We start from the raw sequence: 27689 nt of genomic DNA, 5'->3' as shown, positions 1-27689 counted from the left end.
GTCCAACCCCCTGCCAAGAAGCAGGAATATTGCATTCAAAGCACCCCTGACAGATGGCCATCCAGCCTCTGTTTAAAAGCTTCCAAAGAAGGAGCCTCCACCACACTCCGGGGCAGAGAGTTCCACTGCTGAACGGCTCTCACAGTCAGGAAGTTCTTCCTCATGTTCAGATGGAATCTTCTTTCTTGTAGTTTGAAACCATTGTTCCACATCTTAGTCTCCAGGGAAGCAGAAAACAAGCTTGCTCCCTCTTCCCTGTGACTTCCTCTCACATATTTATACATGGCTATCATATCCCCTCTCAGCCTTCTCTTCTTCAGGCTAAACATGCCCAGCTCCTTAAGCCGCTCCTCATAGGGCTTGTTCTCCAGACCTTTCATCATTTTAGTCGTTCTCCTCTGGACACATTCCAGCTTGTCAATATCTCTCTTGAATTGTGGTGCCCAGAATTGGACACAATATTCCAGATGTGGTCTAACCAAAACAGAATAGAGGGGTAGCATTACTTCCCTAGATCTAAACTAGAGCCTCTCTTTTGCATCATTTAGAGGGACCCTTCCTCATATTTCGAGCCGATAGAGCAGAGAAAAGTCTCTCAGTAGCCCAACCCGCGCGCTCTTCTATAGTTTTAGTATATCTATGGAGACAGAGCAAGTGCTGTAAAAGGAGGCGGAACTCGAGGAGGCGCACTTGGCGGCCGCGAGGAGGAAGCGCAGTAAGTGCGGAGGGATGGAGGAGTCCAAGAGCGGGGGAGGAACCGGGCGGGAAGGAACCATTGTGGGAAGCGGGGTGGGGGGCACAAGCCCAAGCCATGGCCAAGGAAAACCCATCATAGGGTCACCATACAGCAGATAGGGCTTGAATGCACACAAGAACAAGGCTGTATTTCAGAATAGGGCAAGGAGGAGACCAGCTTAAGGAAGAATGGCTGGCCTTCTAGGTTTCCTAACCCTACAGCTCCCATCATCCCTCGCCACTTGCTGTGTTGGGAGTTCCAGTTTTGTAACATCTGGAAAGCAATAAATTTCCCATCCCTATGCAGAAGAAACATGGGATATATCTACATATCTATCCATCTAAATAAATAAAAATGTAATGTTCGTTTGTGGGATTAACAGAACTCAAAAACCACTGGGGGAATTGACCCCAAATTTGGACACAAGGCACCTAACAACCAAATGTATGTCCTTCACTGAAATCTTTTTGATTTTGTCATTTGGGAGTTCTTGGGATTTATAGTTCACCTACAATCTGATCCCCACCAACAATTGAATTGAACCAAATGTAGCATAACAGGACTCCCATGACCAACAGAAAGCACAAGAAGGGTTTGGTGAGCATTGACCTTGAGTTTGGGAGTTGTAGTTCACCTACATCCAGAGAGCATTGTGGACTCAAACGATGATGGGTCTGGACCGAACTTGGCACAAATATTCCATATGCCCAAATACGAACACAGATGGAGTTTGGGGGAAATAGACCTCAACATCTGGGAGTTGTAGTTACTAGGATTTATAGTTCACCTACAATCAAAGAGCACTCTGAACCCCACCAATGATGGAATTGAACCAAACTTGGCACACAGTTCTCCCATGACGAACAGAAAATACTGGGTTTGGTGGGCAGTGCCCTTTGTTTTGGGAGTTGTAGTTCACCTACATCCAGAGAGCACTGTGGACTCAAAACAAAGATGGATCTGGACCAAACTCAACACGAATACTCAATATGCCCAAATGTGAACACTGGTGGAGTTTGGGGAAAATAGAATCTTGACATTTGGGAGTGGTAGTTGCTGGGATTTATAGTTCACCTACAATCACAGAGCATTCTGAACCCCACCAACGATAGAATTGGGCCAAACCTCCCACACAGAACCCCCATGTGGACCACAGCAACACGTGGCAGGGGACGGCTAGTTTATATAAATATAAATATAATGTTCGTTTGTGGGATTAACAGAACTCAAAAACCACTGGACGAATTGACACCAAATTTGGACACAAGACACCTAACAACCCAATGTGTGTCCTTCACTCATAAAAACACTGAAAAACGCAGCAAGGGGGACTTTAAAAGCCCCAAAAAGCTAAATGACGAAGAGCTAAATGACAATACAGAAAAAAGTAAGAAACAGGGAGAGAAGGGGAGAAGAAAGAAAGAAAGACAGAAAGAGTTGGGGGGGGGGGGGAGAAAGAAGGAAAGGGAGAAGGAAGCATGGAAGTAAAAAGAGAAGGAAGGATTTTGATTTTGTCATTTGGGAGTTGTAATTGCTGGGATTTACAGTTCACCTACAATCAAAGAGCATTCTGAACTCCACCAATGATGGAACTGAACCAAACGTGGCAAACAGGACTCCCATAAACAACAGAAAAAACTAGAAGGGTTTGGTGGGCATTGACCTTGAGTTTGGGAGTTGTAGTTCACCTACATCTAGAGAGCATTGTGGACTCAAACAATTATGCATCTGGACCAAACTTGGCACAAATATTCCATATGCCCAAATATGAACACTGATGGAGTTTGGGGAAAATAGACCCTGACATTTGGGAGTTCTGGTTACTGGGATTTATAGTTCACCTACAATCAAAAAGCATTCTGAACCCCACCAATGACAGAATTGGGGCAAACTTCCCACACAGAACCCCCACCAACAGTTTAGGGGAGGGCATTATGGCCACCACAGTTTAAAACTAGCTAGTTTCAAACTTATTTAAAAGGTCAGTGTAGGTAGGGCCCTAATCTCCGGAGTCACAGCCCAGCAGAATAATGCATTCCTTAAGATCTTTTACTTAAGACTTTACTTAAGACTTAAGACTTTTACTTAAGATCAAATCAGGAAGAAATGAGTGACATTTGGAACAGACCAGGATTTTCCAAACTCTGGCCTTCCAGGTGTTTTGACTTCATGTCCCAGAATCATTCCTTTCTAGCCACAACAGGTGAGGCTTCTTGGATTTGAAATGCAGGACACCAGGAGACTAGATGTTGGGAGAATGATAGCTAATACTCTAGAGCAGTGGTTCTCAATCTGTAGTTCCCCAGATGATTTGGCCTTCAATTCCCAGAAATCCTAACAGCTGGTAAACTGGCTGGTGTTTCCAGGAGTTGTAGATCAAAACACCTGGGGATCCACAGGTTGAGAAGGACAGGATCAGAATTCAAAATGACCTTAACAGATTAGAAAGATGGGCCAAAACTAACAAAATGAATTTCAACAAGGAGAAATGCAAGGTATTCCACTTAAGTAGAAAAAATTGAATGCAAAGATACAGAATAGGTCCTCAAACTTTTTAAACAGAGGGCCAGGTCACAGTCCCCCAAACTGCTGGAGGGCCGGATTATAATTTGGGAAAAAAATGAATAAATTCCTATGCACACCGCACATATCTTATTTGTAGTGCAAGAAACACTTGAAAACAATGCAATAATTAAAATAAAGGACAATTTAAACAAATATAAACTTAATAGTATTTCAATGGGAAGTGTGGACCTGGTTTTGAAATTGTTGTTGTTGCTGTCTGCTTTCAAGTAATTTCAGACTTAGGTTGACCTTGAGTGAGGGCCGCATAGATGACCTTGGAGGGCCGTATCCAGCCCCCGAGCCATAGTTTGAGGACCCTTGGTCTAGATCGAGGGAAGTCATGGTGCCTTTGTATTTTGCTTTGGCCAGACCTCACCTGGAATACCGTGTCCAATTCTGGGCACCACAGTTTAAAAGAGATATTGATAAGCTGGAAGTTGTCCAGAGGAGGGTGACTAAATTGATTAAAGGTATGGAGTCCATGAATCCCTATGAGGAGCAGCTTAAAGACCTGGATCTCTTTAGCCTGCAGAAGAGAAGGTTGAGAGGAGACATTATAGCCATGTATAGATATGTGAAAGGATGTCATAAGGAAGAGGGACCAGGTTTGTTTTCTTCTGCCCTGGAAGCTAGGACTGGGAGCAATGGATTCAAATTACAGGAAAGGAGATTCCACCTGAACATTGGGAAGAACTTCCTGACTGTACGAGCTATTCAACAATGAAACTCTCATAGAACCATAGAGTTGGAAGAGACCTCATGGGCCATTCAGTCCAACCCCCTGCCAAGAAGCAGGAATATTGCATTCAAATCACCCCTGACAGACGGCCAACCAGCCTCTGTTTAAAAGCTTCCAAAGAAGGAGCCTCCACCACACTCCGGGGCAGAGAGTTCCACTGCTGAACGGCTCTCACAGTCAGGAAGTTCTTCCTCATGTTCAGGTGGAATCTCCTTTCTTGTAGTTTGGAGCCATTGTTCCGCGTCCTAGTCTCCAGGGAAGCAGAAAACAAGCTTGCTCCCTCCTCCCTGTGACTTCCTCTCACATATGTATACACAGCTATCATGTCTCCTCTCAGTCTTCTCTTCTTCAGGCTAAACATGCCCAGCTCCTTAAGCCGCTCCTCATAGGGCTCTCTGCCTCAGAGTGTGGTGGACGTTTTTAAACAGAAGCTAGATGGCCATCTATCAGAGGTGCTTTGATTGTGCTTTTCCTGCATGGCAGGGGGTTGAACTAGATGGCCCATGTGACCTCTTCCACTTCTGTTATTCTATGATTCTATGAATCAGAGGACTAGATGGCTTGAGGAGTAGCTTGCTGGTAGAGAGATTGGTACAGTCAACCCTCCACATTTGTTGGAATTAAGGTCCCCTGTAAAAGTGGAACACTGCAAATAAAAAAATCCCCCTTTCGTTTACCCAAGAAAACACTTGTCTAGGGTTTTCTAAGCCTTCCAGCACAACTCGGTGGCAACTTCTGCTGGAAGCTCATCATTAAATCACATTGGAGGACCTAGAGATCCCAAAGTGTTCTCTATATCAGGGCTTCTTACACTTTATCCACTCAAGACCCCTTTCCACCTGAGGAATTGTATGCAACTCCAGGTATGTAGCTATATAAAACAGGCATAAGAACCAAGCAAGCTTTTATATTTGTATATTTATATAGTTTATATATATTTTATCAGCCTGTTGTTGTATTTGTGAGGTCAATTGACTACATGTCTTAGCCTAGGTGATTTTATTGGATTTCTAACCATTGTTAACTGTTTGTTTTTGTTTTATTTCTATTTTATTATTGTAGACTACATTGAATGTTTGTCATTTTGCCTTTGGAAACCGCCCTGAGTCCCTCAGTGAAGAGAGGGTGGGTTAAAATTATTATTATTATTATTATTGACACAAAAGCACAGTATGTCACAGCAAACGAGATCTAAATGCTGGATTTCGTATCACAAAATCATAAGTTGAACACTTCCCAAGCATCTAGGACTGTGATGTATTTTCTAATGATGCACACAAATCCAAGTAAGGTGACCTTTTGCAGTTGACAGATCGTGATTTTGTCAATGTTTATTGTTTCCAAATGCCAGCTGAGATCTTTTGACACGGCACCCAGTGCACCAATGACCACTGGGACCACCTGTTCTGGTTTATGCCAGAGCCTTTGCAGTTCAATTTTGAGGTCTTGATAGCGGCTGAGTTTTTCCTGTTGTTTTTCCTCAATGCGACTGTCACCCAGTATGGCGACATCAGTAATCCAAACTTTTTTCTTTTCCACAATCGTGATGTCTGTTGTATGGTGTTCCAAAACTTTGTCAGTCTGGATTCGGAAGTCCCACAGTATTTTTGCATGTTCATTTTCCACGACCTTTGCTGGTTTATGATCCCACCAATTCTTTACTGCTGGCAGGTAGTACTTGTGAATTATTATTATTATTATTATTATTATTATTAACAACTGATAACAAATCAGCATTTGTAAGGCTTCCTAAACAGGGTGATTTCCTTTTTAGCATCTTTTGCAAAGTCCACTGTAAATACTGTACATTGTTGCTAACAGATTCATGTAAATGGTTAGCATTCAGAAACCTTTTACTGTTGCTAAATTTTTCGTCACCCCAACATTGTGCCAAGGTTTGGGGCCAGGATCCACAGTTTACGAAGCAGTGCTCTCTAGAAATCTCTAGGTCCTCTGGCATGATTGGAGGAAGTTGATCGTAGAATCACACTGGAGGATTTAGAGATTGATAGAAATAAAAAAAATTAAAATCAAATGAGTGAATTATCAAATATGCAAAAGTCAAAAACATAAATGTAGAGGGCCCTCTGTACATGGAGGCCAGTAGGGCTGGGTGCCAGCTTTAAGCCTCTATGTTTCTTTTTAACCTTGCTGTAACTACGGAGAGGAAGGTGGAGCTGATTCTTATCCAAGTCCTATTTGCTCAACCTCCTTCCTCATGTATGGCGGGGCAGAATGGGAATCTGGGGAAGGAATGCTGGGAATGTTGCATGAGTCTGCAAAGGGGGTGGAAATATTGACCTGCTGAACACAAGGACACCTTTATATAGAATGGGGTGGCATTTCAGGATTAGCTAGAAATACAGACTTGGTTGGTTGTTAAAAGTACCAAGCAAAGTAACAAGCAGCAGAACGACAGGTGGGTATTGCGGGTACCTATGGGCCTGGGGTTGGTAGTGTACTAAACCCTGTGGTCATAGCATGTCCCTGTTGTCTCCTCACTCCCAGGGTGGCTTGGCATGGAGAATGAGCACTTTAAACGGCACTGTTGGAAAACGTCCAGTTTCAATCCTCAGATAAATCTTTTGTGTAGAGAAGCAGTTGATTCTGAATTTCTGTTGTCCTCCAACTACCTCCAACCGTCTCCTAGAACTGAATGTACTATGCTGTGGTCAGCTGTAAGCACTGAACCAAGGCAAAAAAACGGTGGCAATACCACTACGTTTGGCCTGTATTAATCCTTTCTGAGCAAGCTGCTCCTTAGCTTTTCCTTTGCTCCTTTAAAGATTTGCCTACTTGCTCGATGTGGAAGAGGGAACATAGAACATAGTATTATTTTGGCAGCTGTCAATTTATTGCTTGGTCTTTATCTACAAGGTTAGGGATCCATTGATGTTCAGGTGAGATGTTGGATCGGGCAGGAAGGGAGAGACCGCAAGGATCTGTTTCCATCCCAAAATGTGATGATGATGTTTTTATTGTACTATGTTGTACTTATATTTTAATGTACAGGGTTAGTCAAAATGCATAGGCCAATAAGCCATTCAATTGAATGGCTTATTGGCCTATGCATTTTGACTAACCCTGTATAATGATGATGCATTGTGCTGTTTTGTATATTACTGTATATGAACACATGTTGTGAACCGGCCTGAGTCCCTCCTCGGAGGTGAGAAGACCGGTATATAAAACTTCTAAATAAATAAAAATAAAATAAAAAGGCCTAAAGACACCAGATCCTATACAGTCTTGTAAGTGAAGCAGAAACAACTTGGTTAGTACATGGATGAAGGACTGTCAAGGAATATTGGGGCTGTAATCTATATTTCTTCTTGGGAGGAGAGCAATGTCCAGTCTCGATAAAATAGTAAAGAGTAGAGACATCAGACTGGCAACAAAGATCCGCCTAGTCAAAGCCATGGTATTCCCTGTAGTCACCTACGGATGTGAGAGCTGGACCTTAGGGAAGGCTGAGCGAAGGAAGATCGATGCTTTTGAGCTGTGGTGCTGGAGGAAAGTGCTGAGAGTGCCTTGGACTGCGAGAAGATCCAACCAGTCCATCCTCCAGGAAATAAAGCCCGACTGCTCACTGGAGGGAAGGATACTAGAGACAAAGTTGAAGTACTTTGGTCACATCATGAGGAAGACAGCAAAGCCTAGAGAAGACAATTATGCTGGGGAAAGTGGAAGGCAAAAGGAAGAGGGGCCGACCAAGGGCAAGATGGATGGACGGCATCCTTGAAGTGACTGGACTGACCTTGAAGGAGTTGGGGGTGGTGACGGCCGACAGGGAGCTCTGGCGTGGGCTGGTCCATGAGGTCACGAAGAGTCGGAGACGACTGAACAAATGAACAACAACAACAATCTATATTTCACTTGAAAGATAGCATGATGTAGTGGTTTGAGTGCTGGATTATGACTCTGGAGATGGTGATTCAAATCCCTGTTCAGCCATGGAAATCCACTAGGTGACCTTGGAAAAGTGACATATTCTCAGAGAGAGATAAATTTATATAACCAAATAATATTAATAATATAATAATATAATATAATATAATAATTATATTATAACCTCCCCGTGAACAAATCTTTCCAAGAAAATTCCGTGATGTTTATCTTTGGATTGCCATAAATCAGAAATTATTTTAACAAGGCTATATTTCAAAGGAATGTCATAGCAAATCATCTTTGAGTGTTCCCTGTCTTTAAAAATCCTGGGATATTCATTGGGTAGCTGTAAGATGAATTTAATGCACATACATACACATGTATCATCCCCAAATACCTGAGAACCAGTATTTATTTATTTACGACAATTATGTGCCGCCCTTCTCACCCCGAAGGGGACTCAGAGCAGCTTATAAGATATATATACATACAGTATCTTAAATTATTAGCATAGTACAATATCAGTATTATATATTAATATGTTGTACTACACCATTATATTGTAATATTATTAGTAATATTACATGTAATATAAAATATAAAATTTTAATATTGTAGTATTATATTGTATTACATTATAATATTATACACACACACACACACGAGGGGTATTTTTTAAGTAAGGTCCGTTTGAACATAAGTACACAACGAAAGTTTATTTCAAAAAAGTGAATTTATTTTCAGAAAGTACATACTTCACTCTATTTTTCGACATAGTTGCCAAGTTTGTTCAAACACTAATCATACCTCTGAACCAATTTTAAAATACCCTCTTTATAAAAACTTGTCGCCTGCTCCGATAACCAAGAGTTCACTGTAATCAAAGAAGGGCGACCAGAGTGGTCCTCATCATGGACGTTGTCATGGCCATCTTTGAATTGTCGTACCCACTTACGCACTTTGCTTTCACTCATAACAGTATCACCGCACACTTCACAAATCTGTCGATGAATTTCTGCAGCAGGCAGGTTCCTTGCTGACAAAAACCGTATCACTGAGCGAACCTCACATGCGGAGGGTGAGTTGATAGTCTCAAACATTTTTAAAGCACAGAACAGAACCGTACAGGTTAGCTACAGAGCGGAAACTGAGCACAGTTGTTCCCGAGGCATGCTGGTACACGACGCATGCGCTTGTTGCGGTATGTGCGCAAACTACTAGTGTCTACAACAAAACGGACCATACTTTAAAAATACTCCTCGTATATTAGTAAATTAGTAAATATATTAGTATATTGAAGGAGCTGGGGGTGGTGACGGCCGACAGGGAGCTCTGGTGTGGGCTGGTCCATGAGGTCGCGAAGAGTCGGAGACGACTGAACGAATGAACAACAACAATATTAGTAAAGCACAGGAGACACGATGGAACTGTCTTCAACTGTAGCCACCTTTCTCTTCACTCTGGTTAGAGCAGCAGTTGGTGCCGGGGAGGGGGCAGGAGGCCTTCCAACTGATGATATAATTAATTATTATTTTTTATAATAATTACTATTTTGTATCAAAAGCACTGCATAAATTAGTATAAAACTGATAAAAACAGAAGGAGCGCAGGTGGGTAAATATCTTTTGACCAAAAACGGGCAACAGCAACAGCACTGTCTGTAGCCTCCACCAATTCTTCCTCTGTACATGAGGCAGGGCATAGTGGACAAGCATACAGATGTGGAGTTGTCTATTCTGCTCCACAGTCACACAAGGTGTGGGATTCTTTCAGGTAGTGCCATTTTGCCAGGTTGATAATAATAATGATAATAATAATAATAATAATAATAATAATAAACTTTATTAGAGGGGACTCGGGGCAGCTAACATGAGACTAAGCCCAAAATTACTTCATGCTGTTACAAAGTGAATCTAAAGAAGAACAAATATATCAGTGATGACTTTGAGGGTAAGGGAATAGCTTAGTGCAGTGGTTCTCAAACTTCCTAGTGCCACGACCCCTTAATACGCTTCCTCATGTTATGGTGACCCCAACCATAAAATTAGTTTCATTGCTACTTCATAACTGTCATTTTGTCAGTTGATTTTGTCCTGTAGTTGCTGGGATTTATAGTTCATCTACGATCAAAGAGCATTCTGAACTCCATCAACGATGGAATTGAATCATACTTGGCACACAGAACTCCCATGACCAAGAGAAAATACTGGAAGGGCTTGGTGTGCATTGACCTTGAGTTTTGGGAGTTGTAGTTCACCTACATCCAGAGAGCACTGTGGACTCAAATAATGATGAATCTGGACCAAACTTGGCACAAATTCTCAATATACCCAAATGTAAACACTAGTGGGGTTTGGGGAAAATAAACCTTGACATTTGGGAGTTGTAGTTGCTGGGATTTATAGTTCACCTACAATCAAAGAGCATTCTGAACCCTGCCAATGATTGAATTGGGCCAAACTTCCCACACAGAACCTCCATGACCAACAGAAAATACTGTGTTTTCTGGTGGTCTTTGGTGACCCCTCTGACACCCCCTTGCGACCCCTCCAGGGGTCCCGATTCCCAGGTTGAGAAACACTGGCTTAGTGAGTCCACCAAATTTTACCAACCCCAAATGTTCATTTACTGTATGTTTCATTAATGCCATTAGCACAATCCTTGGTTGCCTAACCATGGTATTGGCCATCCTTTGACTCATTCAGTGTTCTTTCTAGCAACATGGGTGGATCAATGCAACTGATGTGCTTTGGTAATAGGTCTTTTTGTGTTGTGGGTGGAATTATCTGCAGTTTCTATATGCCACATAGCGTGTGTCATATCATTGGCCAATCTATATGTTTATGCAATTATTTTTCAGCCACCTTCTCTTTCCCATCATGGTATATTTCTCCATCATGCTGCTAATGAATTAATCAAAAGAAGGAAATTGGTGTTTGGGGGATAAAAAAGAAAGCTCAGGGTCTTTGGCCTTCTGGTTCGGACCCTATGTGGTGTGTGAGAAGGTTCATAAAATAAATGTAGGACAGTGTTTCTTCCCCTTTCTTTATGTTGTCGTGCCCTCAGGCACAGGTGAGTCTGAGGGAGTGTGATGCCACCTGCAAGTCAGAACAGAGATTTCTCAGCAGTGGGAGGTATTTGGCCCAAGAGAACTGACTTGAGCCATGAGTCGTCATCAAAGTGGCAGGTTGAAAAGCACTGCGCTGTGTCTTCTTTGACAGGAACAGCTGGTGCTCGAGCCCCGAGAGGACCGCCTGTAATGGGAAAATGCCCCTCGAGGTGAAATGGCCCTTTCCCCAGGCCCCATACCTGCCCTGGACCTTGGCGAGCAGGCTGATCATGGGACTGGTGGGCACCTACAGCTGCTTCTGGACCAGTGAGTACCTCTAAACCCCATTACAGTGCATTACAATGGGAGCCAGAGCCCCCTAGAAGGGATTTCTTGGGCAGGGGGCATTTTGGCTCTTTTGGAGGCTGGTTGGAAAGAAGAAACTACATTTTGCACATGTGAGAAGATCCTTCCCCTGATGCTTCTATATGTTGGCACAGAGAAATTGGGGGAGAAAAAGCTCATCTTTCTAAACTCTTACAGTGCAGGTATAGATTAATAATGGCATTCCAGTATTCATACCTGCATCATTCAATCTGATGTCCTATATTATATTAACAGATCCTGTTAATTTGCTCTGTTTCCATGAAATTTCCTTTGCCGTTATACATTGTTATCCTATGCTGCCATGAGTCGCCTTTGAGCTGATACGGGCGGGATAGAAATAATGTAAATAAATATAAATTATCCACCTTGCTAAACCATCTTATCCTTTAACTAGTTCACGTACTGGTTTTTCTCCTCCCCACCCTCCAAAATTAGTCTGCTGTTATTGTTGTTGCTAGCTATTATGTTGTTTTACGCTGTTTTATGCTGTCTTAATTGTTATTGCTCTGTTTTTAATTGTATTCTGCCTTGGGCCCCATGTAAGTTGCCCCGAGTCACAGACTCATAGAATCATAGAATCAAAGAGTTGGAAGAGACCTCATGGGCCATCCAGTCCAACCCCCTGCCAAGAAGCAGGAATGTTGCATTCAAAGCACCCTGACAGATGGCCATCCAGCCTCTGTTTAAAAGCTTCCAAAGAAGGAGCCTCCACCACACTCCGGGGCAGAGAGTTCCACTGCTGAACGGCTCTCACAGTCCCTTTACTGGGCTCTCCAATCCAGCCCACATAGATTCTCTGAAGGTCTGTTCACTCCAAAGAGAGATGAGAATAGAGAAGGAAGCACATTCAGCTAATAGTTTGAGAGCCCCCTCTGAGAGTGTGTGTATCTTTTCATGCACAGATATAGACACCAATTTTGAAAAAATATAGGAGGAGCCCCCGGTGGCGCAGTGGGTTAAAGCGCTGAGCTGCTGAGCTTGTTGACCGAAAGGTCGCAGGTTCGAATCCGGGAGCGGCGTGAGTTTCCACTGTCAGCCCCAGCTTCTGCCAACCTAGCAGTTCGAAAACATGCAAATGTCAGTAGATCAATAGGTACCGCTCCGGCGGGAAAGTAAGGGTGTTCCATGCAGTTATGCCGGCCACATGACCTTGGAGTTGTCTACAGACAACGCTGGCTCTTCAGCTTAGAAATGGAGATGAGCACCACCCCCCAAAGTCGGTCACGACTGGACTTAATGTCAGGGGAAAACCTTTACCTTTTACTATGGAATAACTATAACTTAAATAGAAATACTGTCTAAAATGCTTTGGTGGTTGTGAAGCATGAAGGTATGAATGATCTATTCACCTCTTTCTCAAAGTGAGCAGGACCTAGTCACAATTATATAAGCAAAATATGGGCCGCACTTTGCATTCAATGACTTTTACATGCTCCGAAAAAGACTCTCTTGCATACAATTGGGTGAAGAACATAATGTGACGCGCTTTGCAATCTGAGATCACAATAAGATGAGCTCTTCAAATGTGCAATGTAACTTGTCACTTCATATTTACCTACGAAAACCAGCTTTTCTGTGCAGGAAAGACATGCAAAAATGAAGCCCTTCTGTCTATTTAAGTGCTTCAACATCCATTTGATTCATCTCACAGCACTGACTGAGTGTGCCCGGCTTTCCTCCACCTACATCTTTCCTGAATTAACCAATATTACTGGTTTAATTCTGGGCTTGCAGTGAGGCAGTGCCTGAAATTCTGGAGAGCCGCTACCAGTCAAGGTTGTTAATGCTGAGCTAGATGGGCTGCTCCCCAGCTCATTCTATAAGGCAACTTCCAAGACAGACCCACACATGTGAAATGCTTCAAGCACTCATTTGCAGGTTAAAGTTCTGTGGATTTGATCAATATCGTTTTTTGGGGCATCTCTAGGTTCTCCATGGTCAAGGTCTGCCTGAAATTAACCATGCAGTTGTACTGGAATCATAGAATCATTGAACTGGAAGAGACCTTGTGTGCCACCCAGTCCAACCCCCTGCCAAGAAGCAGAAAAGTCACATTCAAAGCACCCCTGACAAATGGCCATCCAGCCTCTGTTTAAAAGCCTCCAAAGTAGGTGCCTCCAAAGAAGGCGCCTCCACCACACTCTGGGGCAGAGAGTTCCACTGCTGAACAGCTCTCAGGAAGTTCTTCGTAATATTCAGGTGGAATCTCCTTTTCTGTAGTTTGAAGCCATTGTTCTGCATCCTAGTTCCCAGGTCAGCAGAAAATAGGCTAGGGAAAACCTGGAGATTCTTAGAGTGAACATCTCTCTAGGAATCTCTAGGTTTTTCAGCAGAACTCTGGTCCCATCTACACTGCCGTATAAAATCCAGATTATCTGCTTTGAAATGGATTATATGACGGTGTAGACTAATATGATCCAGTTCTAAGATAATGTGTATTTTATATGGCTGTGCAGATGGGGCCTCTATGGGCAGTTTCTGGTGGAGGTGTTTCATCCGTTTTTTAAGTGGTTTTTTGGGGTTTTTTTCAATTAAATTTTTATTGAAAGAATATATCATTACAAGGAAAGTGGGGGATTATTGCGTAGAAGATAGAAAAGTAGGAAATGAGAGAAAACAGGAGAGAGAGAAAATACAAAGGAAAGGGGTGGGGAAATGAAAAATGAAAAAAATGAAAAATAAAAAAACAACAAAAAACAACACTGAAGAGTCTCTATTTATAATTTGACTTCCATCTGCTTCTTGGTGGTGGTATTAAAATGTATGATTGTATTATATTGTCATTGTTATAAAAAAGGACACACACACACATACACATATATATAATTGTATTAAAGATAAAAGTAAAAATAAAAATGAAAAAAAAAAGTCTTGTGACTTCCTTCTAATCCTACATGGGTTTAACTTTATTGTCTATATGATCTTCCTGATTTTTTCTTGATTGTCCACTCTTGTAACCCATATTAATATAATATTCACAGTTAAATTTCTTTACTTCTCTTTTCTATATATTCTTCCGCCTGTACCCAGTTTGTTTGTTTAACTGGATTTCCCGTATTCCTCTTTAGTAAAAAAGTTAATATGTCAATATCTTTAATTTCATTTATCTTTTTTATCCATTGGTCCTTTTCCGGTATTTCCTTCTGCTTCCAGAGTTTTGCATAATTTATTCTAGCGGCAGTCATCATATACATGAACAGAATATCTTCATTCAAGTCCAGTTTTATATCCCCATCAGTAATTCCTAATAAGTAATATTCCGGGTTTTGTGGGGAATTTCTTTTTAAAAATTTGTTGGCATTCTTCATGAACCCATCTCCAATATTTCTGGGCTTCCCTACAAGTCCACCAAAAATGGTAGAAGCCCCCTTGATGATAATTACATTTCCAAAAATATTTGGATGTGTTTTTATACATTTATCGGTATAATATACCACCGGTGAAACATTTCTAGCCAATTTTCTTTTACATCAGTTGCATATTTGTAATTTAGTTTTTTGTTCCACATTTTTCCACAATGTGGAAAAAAGTGTTTTTTTAAATCATATTATTTTTACATTTGAGTGGGGGTGTCTCCAACCCTTGCAAAAGTGGAAGGCCTATTGTATATGACTGCTAAGTATTAATATGACTGAGTAGGTAGAACCATACAGATGTTGGAACAACTGGTTCTAGTTCTCCTGCTCCCCTCTAAATTGGATCCTAGATACTTCAAAAGCTTCCTGCTTCTTTCCTGTACTTTGCTACTTCCAGAGCTTTAATTTTGCTCTCGCTCTTCCTTTTAGAATATATGAACCAGCTGAACGTCCATAATGAAGACACCCTGTACAACCTAATTGAGAAGCGTGAGCCAGGCATCCCGCTCCTCACCATCTGCAACCACCAGTCTTGCATGGACGACCCACACCTCTGGGGTATGGGACCAGAAGGGAACTGCTGCCACCTGGTGGATAGCAAAGCTTGATCTTGTGAGGGTCTTCCTTTGGAAAGAATAAGCCAAAGGTCTTACTGGGGTGTGAAATCTAGTGAGCAAAGTGTCCTCAGGTCTTTCTGCACAAAAACTTGATTAAGGGCTAGAAAGTTTGTTTGTTTACAGTATTTATATTCCGCCCTTCTCATCCCGCAAGGGACTCAGGGCGGATTACAATGTACACATATATGGCAAACATTCAATGCCAAAGACACAGAACAGATATAGACAGACAGTCAGAGGCTATTTAACTTTTCTGGCTGCCAGGGAAGCTGTCGCTTTCATCGTCCATCTGCGACACTGAGGAAGCACTTCCGCATTCCCCGCATGCTTTGCTGGAGTCTGGCCTCTTAAATAAATTAAATTAGCCTCCCCACACATAGGTGGTACCTAATTTTCCTACTTGACAGTTGCAACTGTCTTTCGGGTTGCAAAGGTCGACAACAAGCTACACAATTGGTCGGAAGCTCACTTCAACCCGGGCTGGCTTCGAACTCATGACCTTTTGGTCAGAAGTGATCCTAATTCGCTTACACTCAGCCAGTTGTGCCACAGTCTCGGTCTCAGGTGTAACTTAAGTGTGTGCAGCAGTCTACTTCTTTAAAAAATTGAATATTTGTTCATTGTATTGTCGAAGGCTTTCATGGCCAGAATCACTGGGTTGTTGTAGGTTCATTCGGGCTATATGGCCATGTTCTAGAGGCATTTTCTCCTGACGTTTCGCCTGCATCTATGGCAAGCATCCACAGAGGTAGTGAGGCATTTGTTCATTGTTTCTCAGTCCGCCAGGGCTCTTGAGCCAATAGTCCAAAACAGATAAAACAAGTAAAAACCAGCTTTTAAAAAGCACTTTTTCAAGCACTCACATGGGTTGCCTTGGTTTTAAGGACCAATGGCTACCTGCTGGAACATCAAGAGGGACCGAGCCATCTTGACTTTCTGTGGGAGGGAATGACACAGTGGTATCTGGCGACAAGGAAAACTTGGTCTCATGTACTCACCAATCTAGTCCCATTGGGTCGAGAGATACCTTTCCTCCAAGCAGCTCAAAGTGAAATACTGGACCTCTATTCTCATTTTTATCTCTGTGGATATGTCAGAATGAAGGTGAATGATTGACTCGGGATCACACAGAGCTTCATGGCGAGGTGGAAATTTGAACAGTCTAGCATTCTACCCACTACCATTTTGTCATTATTTCTTTTTCTGCACTGGCCTTGATTTAGTTCAGATTGCTCCCAAATCTTAATATAAATTGTTATTTTCTCTCAAAGGTATCCTGAAATTAAGGCATGTCTGGAACTTGCAGAAAATGCGCTGGTAAGCATGAGGAACTGATTATTGTCCAACAGAATGGAATCGACTCCATTTTTGTGGTTTTCCCCAAGAATGTCCGTCTAATATACTGTGAACTTCAGGGGTTTTCTAAGACTTTAAGGCAGTGGTTTCTTTTCTTTCCCCCAGTATTTTTTATTAAAAAAAAGAATAGCATATTTGAACAGATAATGATTGTAGGTGAACTATATATCCCAGTAAGTAGAAATCCCAATGTCAAGGTCTATTTCCTCCAAACTCCATCTGTGTTCATATTTGGGCATATGGAATATTTGTGTCAAGTTTGGTCCAGATCCATCATTGTTTGAGTCCACAGTGCTCTCTGGATGTAGGTGAACTACAACTCCCAAACTCAAGGTCAATGCCCACCAAACCCTTCCAGTGTGTTCTGTTGGTCATGGAAGTCCTGTATGCCATGCTTGGTTAATTCCATCATTGGTGGAGTTCAGAATGCTCTTTGATTGTAGGTGAACTATAAATCCCAGCAACTACAACTCCCAAATGTCAAGGTCTATTTCCCTTAAACTCCATCTGTGCTCATATTTGGGCATATGGAATATTCGTGCCAAGTTTGGTCCAGATCCATCATTGTTTGAGTGCACAGTGCTCTATAATTCCCCAACTCAAGGTCTATGTCCACCAAATCTTTCCAGTTTTTTCTGTTGGTCATGGGAGCCCTGTGTGCTAAGTTTGGCCCAATTCCATCATTGGTGAAGTTCAGAGTGCTCTTTGATTGTAGGTAAACTATAAATCCCAGCAACAGCAATTCCCAAATGACAAAATCAATTTTTTTGAGTGGAGGACATAAATTGGACTGTTAGGTGTCTTGTGTCCAAATTTGGTGTCAATTCCCCCAGTGGTTTTTGAGTTCTGATGGTAGCACGAACTAACATTACATTTTTATTTATATAGATTCTCATTCTTTACAGATTCATTCATATTACATTTTTGTATTTTTTTTCTCCCACCTCCTCCCATCACCCTTCCCTACCCCTCCCACCACTTTTCTCTCTATATCTTTATTTTTAACCATGAACACAACTTTTGAAATCTTTGTACAATATCTGTGCTGGCTTCACCTTCTTCTACCCATTTCATATATGTTGACCATTTAATTTCTTCTGTTTTGTCCTCCTGTGAATCTTCTTGGGGTATACATTCAATAATATCTGATTGGACTTGTTCAGATAAATAATAATTCCAATTTTCCAAATTCCATTTTTTTCATCTCTCCACCCCCAGGCTATTACTGCCTTTCCTGCTAAAATAATTGCTTTAAATAAGTCTTGGTTCTTCGCAGCAATGTTTTTATTCCCTGTAATTGCCATTAACATAAATTCCCTATTGACTTGGATTTATTTATTTATTTATTTACTACGCTTATATACCACAATTCTCAGCCCAAGGGCGACTCATTGCGGTGTACAACATAGAAAAACAGGTGCAAAATACAAGACATAGTGTAAAAAATCCACAATTCATCATTATCAAAAAACAACTCGTCAAAACATCAATATTACTACAAAAGCCAATTCCGAGTCGTCTCATTGTCAAACCCACATTCCGATATCATTTCCGTTGTTCCAATCCTATGGTCAAATTACCAGTCCTTGCACTTCTTATTCAAATGCCTTCTTAAACAGCCAGGTCTTTAGCTTCCTGCGGAATATCAACAGGGAGGGAGCTAGCCTGATGTCCACGGGAAGGGTGTTCCACAGCCGAGGAGCCACCACCGAGAAGGCCCTATCTCTCGTCCCCGCCAGCCGTGCCTGTGACGCAGGCGGGATCGAGAGCAGGGCCTCCCCGGAAGATCTCAAAGTCCTTGTGGGCTCATAGGCCGAGAGGCGGTCAGTTAGGTATCTTGGGCCGGATTGTTATTTTGAAAAGTTTCCCAATTTTTCTAATTATCTTATTCCAAAAAGTTTTTGCATTTAAACAGTACCACCACATATGTGCATACCAGCCTTTCTCTACTATACAGTGCCAACACATTGGGTTTAATTCTGTTCCCATATTTGCTAATTGAGCTGGTGTCCTGTACCATTTCCAGACAAATTTCCTTTCTAATTCTTTATATTTTTTTAAGGCAGTGTTTTCCAACTTGAAGGTTGTGGACCACTAGTGGTCCAAATGGAGTAACCAGCCTCACCATGACTGGTCTTGTGAAACCCTCTTATAGTGCCGAGGCTTATTAAATATGATTTTCTGTGGGCAAGCAGATGGCGATTACTGGATGGCATATGTTCTGTATCAGAAACTAGAGCTTATGTGTTCTATCCAATGCAATTTTCCAAATCAGCATCCCAAATAACTAAACCAAATCTAAAGTTGAGCAAAAACTGATTTGTAACACTTTTGGTACTAATGTTGAAGAGTGGTCCTTGGTCAGAGTGGTCCCTGGTCAAATAAAGGTTGGAAACCACCACTTTAAGGAAAGGTTTCTCAAGTTTCTCCTGACACGACAAAAAAATAAATAAAAGGAAAGGTTTAATCTAGCATGTTGTGAACATAGATTATTGATCTTTTTCCTATTCCAGGACCCCCACAGCTGCAGACATCTGTTTCACAAAGGAGCTGCATTCTCGTTTCTTTAGCCTTGGGCGATGTGTTCCTGTCTGCCGGGGTAAGTGGGTGAATGGATGGATGGATGGCTTAATAGATGCTTGCAGTACAGTCAGGTACCTGTTCAGACAAGGATCCTAGACCCAATCCAGACCTAAAGAGGTAGTTTTCTTCTACGTCAAGCTCTTTTCTTTCCTGGAACTGCAAAACCATGGATTTCCCTCTCCATTCCTGTGTCTTCTGAACTGCCATCTGTCAAATGATAATAATAGCAACACAGTGATGTGATTCTTATAAATATTCCTCAATATAGGCTTTTTTTCAAAACCTACAAAAACTCAGTGATTCCAGCCATGAAAGCCTTCGACAATACAAGGAATATAATTGTTTTAAATAAATAAATAATAATAAATGACCTGTAATGAAGGACTATGGCAGTTCTTTGCCACTGGCTCAGAAATACATAATTGGAGAAAGGAACTTGCCTTCTCGTGAGTAACTAGTTTCATAGAATCATAGAGTCGGAAGAGACCTCATGGGCCATCCAGTCCAACCCCCTGCCAAGAAGCAGGAATATTGCATTCAAAGCACCCCTGGCAGATGGCCATCCAGCTTCTATTTAAAAGTCTCCAAAGGAGCCTCCACCACACTCTGGGGCAGAGAGTTCCACTGCTGAACAGCTCTCATTTGTTCTCTTTGCAGGAGATGGAGTCTACCAGAAAGGCATGGATTACATACTTGAAAAGCTCAACAATGGGGATTGGGTGCATGTATTCCCAGAAGGTAAGTAGACATGCTTTATTTATTTATCTATCTATGCCGCTTTTATTCCAAAGTGGAGCTCTAGGCAGCTCATAGCTGTGATAAAATGATACAATTTTAAAAGTAGTATCAGGGCCCTTCCATACAGCCCTTTATCCCTTCCTGACTGTGAGAGCCATTCAGCAGTGGAACTCTCTGCCCCGGAGTGTGGTGGAGGCTCCTTTGGAAGCTTTTAAACAGAGGCTGGATGGCCATCTGTCAGGGGTGCTTTGAATGCAATATTCCTGCTTCTTGGCAGGGGGATGGCCTGGATGGCCCATGAGGTCTCTTCCAACTCTTTGATTCTATGATTCTATGAATATCAAGGTAGAAAATCCCACAATATCTGTTTTGAACTGTGTTATCTGAATTCACACTCAGATAATGTGGGATTTTCTGAAAATCCCACAATATCTGTTTTGAACTGTGTTATCTGAATTCACACTCAGATAATGTGGGATTTTCTGCCTTGATATTCTGGGATAAATGGCTGTGTGGAAAGGTCCTAAAATTTTGGGGAAAAGATGCAAAGGTTTTTAAAAAGCTAGTTGTAAATGTGCGTCTGGTAAAATATCACAGGCAAAGCCATCCTGCAGTTCTCTAATTTTTCTCTCAACATCTTTTTGTAGGCAAAGTGAACATGACTCAGGAGTTCATGCGCTTTAAGTGGGGTGAGTATCTCTTTGATGATGATAAGGAGGAGGAGGGGAGAATCTTCTGGGGTATTCTTGTCCTCTCTAATTCCACTTCCTCTTTTTCCTTCCAGGCGTTGGACGCCTTCTAGCTGAGTGCCGCCTCCATCCTATAATAGTGCCACTCTGGCATGTAGGTGAGACTTGAATCAGGGGAGGGGACAGGAGAGGAGCAAAATTCAACAGTAGGCACATGAGCCATTGCCATAAGTGGTGGATGTGGATTACAATATTTTAAAATCAGATTCATTTTGAAAATATCACAAAATATAAACAAAGATATATATCTGTTTTTCAAGTAGTATCGGCTAAGTAGAAGTACAAAAATGAACCAAAAGCAAGAGTAAAGAATACCACATCAGTAGCTGAAGTTCTGTGTCACAATTGCAAATGATTTTATTTTGAGAATACCACTGAGAATGGCCATCTTGTGGGTTATGGGCTTGAACAGAGCTGTGGCTGCCAACACGTCAGTTGTGAGGGATTGGGTGGTCAAATTGTCATATTCAATGTGAAGCATTCCTTTTGTCAGGGACCTCTTCTCTGAGCCAGAACTGATGTAGGCCTGAAAGCAAAGACAGTTACCAAAAAGATGTATAACAATGGTTCTCAACCTGCGGGTCCCCAGATGTTTTTGGCTTACAACTTCCAGAACTCCCAGCCAGTTTACCAGCTGTTAGGATTTCTGGGAGGTGAAGGCCAAAACATCTGGTGACCCACAGGTTGAGAACCACTGATGTATAAGGAAGGCAGGCAGAAGTTGCTACAAGTAAAGCTGTTCATTGTGTTTGTCAAATCACCATTTGTTTTTCAAGTGGTTTGATGAGATTATTGAAATGCAGGAAGTGGGAAAGAGTTCTGAGAGACTTTCTTATTCTCACTTGGGATAGGACACAGTCCACCTACAGTCCACCTACCTACAGTGTTGCCCCTATGATGCACTTTCTCCCATCCTAAATTGAAAGCCTAACCCCACCATTCATCCTTTTGGGCTCCTCTCAAATGCACTTTTTCTACTCCTACCTCATCCAGGGTTTTATCATTTTACCTTGTCCATGTGGCCCGCCCATTGTGTTCGATTTTATATTATGTTATTTTCCTGTTTACTCTCTTTTGTTATTGTATGTATTTTATTGTGATGTAATTTTTGTTTTTTGTTGTTTGCATTTTTGTGCTTTATTTTGCTGTATTGTATTTTCGGGCTTGGCCTCATGTTAGCTGCCCCAAGTTCCATGTGGTGGCGGGGTATAAATAAAGTTTATTATTATATTATTATTATTATTACTAGCTGTACCCACCACACATTGCTGTGGCCAACCTTCCCTCCCACTTTCTCTCCTCCCTTCCCTCTTTCCTTCCTTTCCTCTTTTTCTTTCCCTATCTCTCATCTTTCTTCCATCTCTACCTGTTTCTTTTCTCCCTTTATTTGCTCTTTGGTTCCTTCCTTCCCTATCTTTCGTTCCTTCTCTCCTTCCTTTCGTCTCTTTTTCCTTTCACTTTTTTATTTCCTTCTCTCTTTTCTTGCTTCTCTATCTTTCTTTCTTTCCTTCTTTCCCTCCCTCCTTCTCTCCTTTCTTCCTTCCCTCTTTCACTCCTTCTCTCGTTACTTCTTGATTGTCCCTTCCATTTAATATTGTATTTATATCTTACATAGAAAGAAGGAAAGGAAGAAGGAAGGAAGGAGGGACAGGAAGGAAGGAAAAGAAAGGAGGGACAGGGAGGGAGGGAGGAGAAGGAAGGAAGGAGAAAGGAAGGAGGGAAAGAAAAGAGGGGGATGAAGAAAGGAGAGAGGGAAGGAAATGAAGGGGAAGGAAATGAAGAAAGGGAAAGAAGAAGGAAAGGGAAGGAGGAAGGAAAAGAAGGAAAGGAAGAAGGAAGGACAGGAAGGAAGGGAAGGAGGGAAAGAAGGAAAGGAAGGAGAAGGAAATAAGAAAAGGAAAGAAAAGAAGGAAGGGAAGGGAGGAAAGAAGGGAAGGGAGAGAGAGAGAAGGAAGGTCCTTCATTCAAGCACCATGGACCTTCCTCGCCGCCTCTTCCTCCTCCCCCTCCCCCTCCCCTTCTTCCTTGCTCGGTTGCTCCTGCTGGCACTCATCCGCCCTTTCCTCTTCCAATAGGGAAAGGAGGAAGAGGAGACTGCCTCCACCTCCTCCACTCCACTCGCTTGTGTGTGTGTGGCCGTGCACGTGCGCCTGGCTTTAACGGCCGGCTGTTTCCCCGCAAGGAGGAGGAGAGGGCGTGGCCATGGGTCTCTGTAGACATGCAGTTTCCCCTTTGTGGACATGCAGTTTAGAAGTCCTTTCTGCTTTTGGTTTTTGTTAGTGTAGAACATACATTGGGTTGTTAGGCACATAGTGTCCAAATTTGGTGTCAATTGCCCCAGTGGTTTCTGAGTTCTGTGAATAGCACAAACGAACATTACATTTTTATTTACATAGATTATTATTATTGATACTGTTCTTCACTTTATTTATCTATTTGACTTATTTTCCACCTTCCTCCCAATATGAGACCTTCTTGCCTTCATTCTCAGAGTACAGGATTATGACGACAGTGATAATGATACTATAATGTTTGTAGAGCTATCATCGTAAGTGTGAGAGTTTGCCCTTAGATGCTGTACATTGAATCATCCGTATTCACAGGAGATATGATCCTACCTAGGTCACAGAAAACACAGATAGGACAAATGGCATTAAATTACCTAACTTCCAGCTCCAGCATACTGTAGAGTTGTGTTGGAGAGCATAGAGCAGTGGATCTCAACCTATAGGGTCCCCAGATGTTTTTAGCCTTCAACTCCCAGAAATCCCAACAGCTGGTAAACTGGCTGGGATTTCTGGGAGTTGTAGGCCAAAAACATCTGGGGACCCCAGGTTGAGAACCACTGCTCTATGCTCTCCAACACAACTCTACAGTATGCTGGAGCTGGAAGTCAGGTAAGTCAGCTGGAAGTCACTGGCATAGAGAGACCTAGGAAGGTATTTATTCTAGGAATTTGCAACAGAACTCCATAGTAACTACCAAGAAGAAATATACCATGGAATCACTTGGAGAACCTAGCATATTCCTAGAGAGACTGTTCTTTCTCTGGATGTAGGTAAATGAAACCGTGGATATGGGTTCCATGGATACAGGGGCCTTTGATGTACATGCTCCCCAGTGACACTTTTCTGACTGAGGTGTAGGCACATTAGTGAAGAGCTTGGAGATACTTCTGTGCTATCTACCAACATGGAAACGCTCTGAGTTCCTCGTGTGATCATTGTTATGAAGCCAACTGATCATTTAATGTGGTTTTCCCTTTTCTCTAGGGATGAATGACGTACTGCCCAATGAACCCCCTTATGTGCCCCGTTTTGGACAGGTGAGTATTTTTAAATGGGTAGGATGTGCCATGACTGGCACTGCAGGAGGAAATAGCCAAGAGATTCCAGCCTGGGAGAAAGCTGAGAAACTATAGAAAATAAGGAAATGTCCTCCGGTTTTTCTAATAGTAGTTCTTGTTACAGAAAATCACTGTATTAATTGGGAAACCATTCAGTTGCCGGCCTTTGCTAGAGCGGCTCCGGGCAGAGAACAAGTCAGCGGTGAGTACATTGGGGAGACACTGGGGTGATTGAAGAACTCTGCTGTGAAGGAGGGCCATTTGAGTTGGGTTAATTTGAAGCTTTCATCTTCTCCTGGGTGGAGCTCTAGCGAAAGAAGACATTTTCCATGATGAATAACTATTAAACTTTCCCACTGAGTCAAGGGAAAATTGTTGTCCAGGCTTGGCCTCATGTAAGCCGCTCCAAGTCCCCATCGGGAGATGGTGGCGGGGAATAAATCAAGGTTATTATTATTATTATTGTTATTATTATTATTGGGAGCCCCCGGTGGTGCAGTGGTTAAACCCCTGTGCCGGCAGGACTGAAGACCGACAGGTTGCAGGTTCGAATCCGGGGAGAGGCGGATGAGCTCCCTCTATCAGCTCCAGCTTCTTATGCGGGGACATGAGAGAAGCCTCCCACAAGGATGATGAAAACATCAAAAATCATCTGGGCGTCCCCTGGGCAACGTCCTTGCAGACGGCCAATTCTCTCACAACAGGATGTTCCTGACACGACAAAATTTATTATTATTATTATTATTATTATTATTATTTCTCGTGTCAGGAGCGATCTGAGAAACTGCAAGTTACTTCTGGTGTGAGAGAATTGGCTGTCTGCAAGGACGTTACCCAGGGGACGCCCAGATAATTTTGATGTTTTGTCATTCTTGTGGGAGGCTTCTCTCATGTCCCCGCATGAGAAGCTGGAGTTGATAGAGGGAGCTCATCTGCCTCTCCCCGGATTTGAACCTGCGACTTGTCAGTCTTCAGTCCTGCCAGCACAGGGGTTTAACCCACTGTGCCACCGGGGGCTCCACATTACTATTATTATTATTATTATTATTATTATTATTATTATTATTATGTTTGTGCCTTTTGTTCCTGGTGCTTCTCTCAAAATTATCTGGAGGCATGTGTTCTTTGTTCACCAATCTGGTTTAGTGACTCAACAATAAATCAGGATACAAAAAGTGTATTCGGGGCCGCCCCACTTTTTCATAAGCTGCCTTAGTTCTGTTCATTTGTGTACATGGCTGATATCTTAATTGGTATATTTTTGTGTATTGGAGGTAGAAAGCAGAGCTCTGTCCATACTATATTGTATCAGTAGGACTGCTGATCGAAAGGTTGGCTGTTTGAATCTGGGTACCATGTGGGGGTGAGCTCCCATCTGTCAGCTCTAGCTTCCCATGTGAGAAGCCTCCCACAAAATGGTAAAACACCTGGGCGTCCCCTAGGCAATGTCCTTGCAGATGGCCGATTCTCTCACACCAGAAGTTTCTCAAGTCGCTCCTGACACGAAAAAAAACAACAATGTTTTGTAATAGCTGCTTCTTCTTGCAGATGGAGATGCGCAAAGCCTTGACGGATTTCATTCAGGACGAGATCCAGACGCTGAGGGACCAGGCTGAGAGGCTACATCAGACCTTCAAGCTGCAAGACTAGAAATGGGATGACGATAGGCCTTGGAGTCCTTCCTACTGAAACACGGAACGGGCAGTCCTGGAGCATGATGGAGAATGAAGTTCCTCCATGGACAGCCTCTAACCTTAGCTCTTGAGTGAAACCTTCCCACTTTTCCACTCGCCACCCGTGCTTCCCAATACCACAACTGTATTGGCAGTGCATGAGGAGCACCGGATGAAGGCTCCCTGCGTATTACGTGGAGCCTTGTACTCCATTGGGTGCCCTCTTGATTGTGCCTGTATCCCAATGGAGATGGGAAGGACTCAGAAGTGTTGTTGTAAGTGAAGTTCTCTATTGCCAGAATGTAGCATTTCTGAAACGTAGAGACTCTTGATGAGGTATGTACAAAAAGCGGGAGAAGTTGTGGGATGGGGGAGAGGTTAAAGGCGGACCCTGCCCTCTCCCAGCAATGTTGCCTATTTGCACCAGCCTCCCTTGCTTGTGGGCAAGAGGGATAGAGTTCTTTTTGTAGATAAACTATTGATCTGTAGGTGGCTTTTATACTTCAGACTTTTCCAATAAACGTGTCCAATCCCTAGCCTTTGTCTGTGCTTATTTCTATGGTGATGAGGGATGGGCAGGAGATTTGGGCCAAGGTGCAAGATGGCTTTTGCACTACCTTTTCAGAAAGATGAATATGCAACGATAGATGCCTTCTGTTTTTCTAGCTGTCCATCCTGTGCCAACCAGCTGAAAAGAAAGTCAGAAGTGGTCCTCCTGGTCGATCGTAAACCGGATCGGGGTATAGGGTGGCAACCTGTGCTGGACGGGGTTACACTTCCCCTGAAGTCACAGGTCCGCAGTTTGGGAGTCCTCTTGGATTCATCGCTTACGCTTGAGGCTCAGGCGTTGGCGGTGTCCGGGAGGGATTTTGCACAATTGAGACTCGTGTGCTAACTGCGACCGTACCTTGCAAAGGCTGATCTGGCCGGGGTGGTCCATGCCTTGGTCATCTCTAGATTGGATTACTGTAATGCGCTCTACGTGGGGCTGCCCTTGAAAACAGCTCGGAAATTTCAGCTGGTCCAACGAGCGGCGGCCAGGATGTTAACTGGTGCTCCCTACAGAGAGAGGTCAACCCTCCTGTTTAAGGAGCTCCATTGGCTGCCGTTCATTTTCCGGGCCCAATTCAAGGTGCAGGTGCTCACCTACAAAGCCCTAAACCGTTTGGGACCTGCCTACCTGCGTGACCGCATCTCCGTATATGAACCCACACGTTCTCTTCGCTCATCTGGAGAGGCGGAGACCCCGGTGGCGCAGTGGGTTAAACCCCTGTGCCAGCAGGACTGAAGACCAACAGGTCGCAGGTTCGAATCCGGGGAGATGCAGATGAGCTCCCTCTATCAGCTCCAGCTCTTCATGCGGGGGCATAAGAGAAGCCTCCCACAAGGATAAAAACATCAAATCATCCGGGCATCCCCTGGGCAACGTCCTTGCAGACAGCTAATTCTCTCACACCAGAAGCGACTTGCAGTTTCTCAAGTCACTCCTGACACGACAAAAAAAAAAATCCGGAGAGGCCCTACTCGCGATCCCACCTGCATCGCAAGCATGTTTGGTGGGGACGAGGGACAGGGCCTTTTCTGTGGTAGCCCCCCAACTTTGGAACACCCTCCCCAAAGACATCAGACAAGCCCCAACGTTGACAGTCTTTAGGAAGAGTTTGAAGACCTGGCTGTTCCGATGTGCCTTTCCAGAATAGGAACTCCAGCAATATGTCCCAGAAGCACTTTATCAGAGTTTTAAGATAATCTGCACATTGCACTTACCCTAAAATCCTACATCCACCTGTCACACCCAGCACTTTTTAATCTGTACCCATTACATTCGGCCCGGCCCTAGTTTTATTATGTTATGGTGTATTGTTTTTATTGTTTACTGCTATTGTTTTATTGTTTGATTTGCTTTA

The 27689-nt window shown here is 42.8% G+C and overlaps 1 protein-coding gene across 2 annotated transcripts; it reads left to right on the top strand.

Annotated features, from left to right (window-relative positions):
• The first annotated feature begins 654 nt into the window (after positions 1–654).
• Positions 655–26318, top strand: TAFAZZIN (tafazzin, phospholipid-lysophospholipid transacylase). Of its 2 annotated transcripts, none has more exons than XM_060763252.2 (11): positions 655–715; positions 11150–11304; positions 15150–15278; positions 16609–16654; positions 19207–19292; positions 19934–20014; positions 20662–20703; positions 20799–20861; positions 24036–24088; positions 24234–24311; positions 25658–26318. In XM_060763252.2, exons 2-11 carry the CDS (start codon positions 11196–11198, stop codon positions 25757–25759), a joined length of 789 nt encoding a protein of 262 aa, XP_060619235.2. In that variant the 5' UTR covers positions 655–715; positions 11150–11195; the 3' UTR covers positions 25760–26318. The 2 variants fall into 2 exon arrangements, with proteins under 2 accessions (XP_060619235.2, XP_067320276.1); XM_067464175.1 differs by lacking the exon at positions 655–715 and adding an exon at positions 4723–4903.
• Positions 26319–27689: the final 1371 nt, after the last annotated feature.

The sequence above is a fragment of the Anolis sagrei genome, chromosome 2, assembly GCF_037176765.1.
Source record: "Anolis sagrei isolate rAnoSag1 chromosome 2, rAnoSag1.mat, whole genome shotgun sequence".
Lineage (NCBI taxonomy): Eukaryota > Metazoa > Chordata > Lepidosauria > Squamata > Dactyloidae > Anolis > Anolis sagrei.
Note: the sequence above shows the minus strand (reverse complement) of the source record. Positions and strands in the feature narration are given on the sequence as shown.

Coding starts and splice junctions, on each gene's coding strand:
- TAFAZZIN (XM_060763252.2), top strand. CDS start 11,196: ATGCCCCTCGAGGTGAAATGGCCCTTTCCCCAGGCCCCATACCTGCCC. Junction 11,305..15,149: donor CTACAGCTGCTTCTGGACCA/GTGAGTACCTCT, acceptor TCTTCCTTTTAG/AATATATGAACCAGCTGAAC. Junction 15,279..16,608: donor GGACGACCCACACCTCTGGG/GTATGGGACCAG, acceptor TTTCTCTCAAAG/GTATCCTGAAATTAAGGCAT.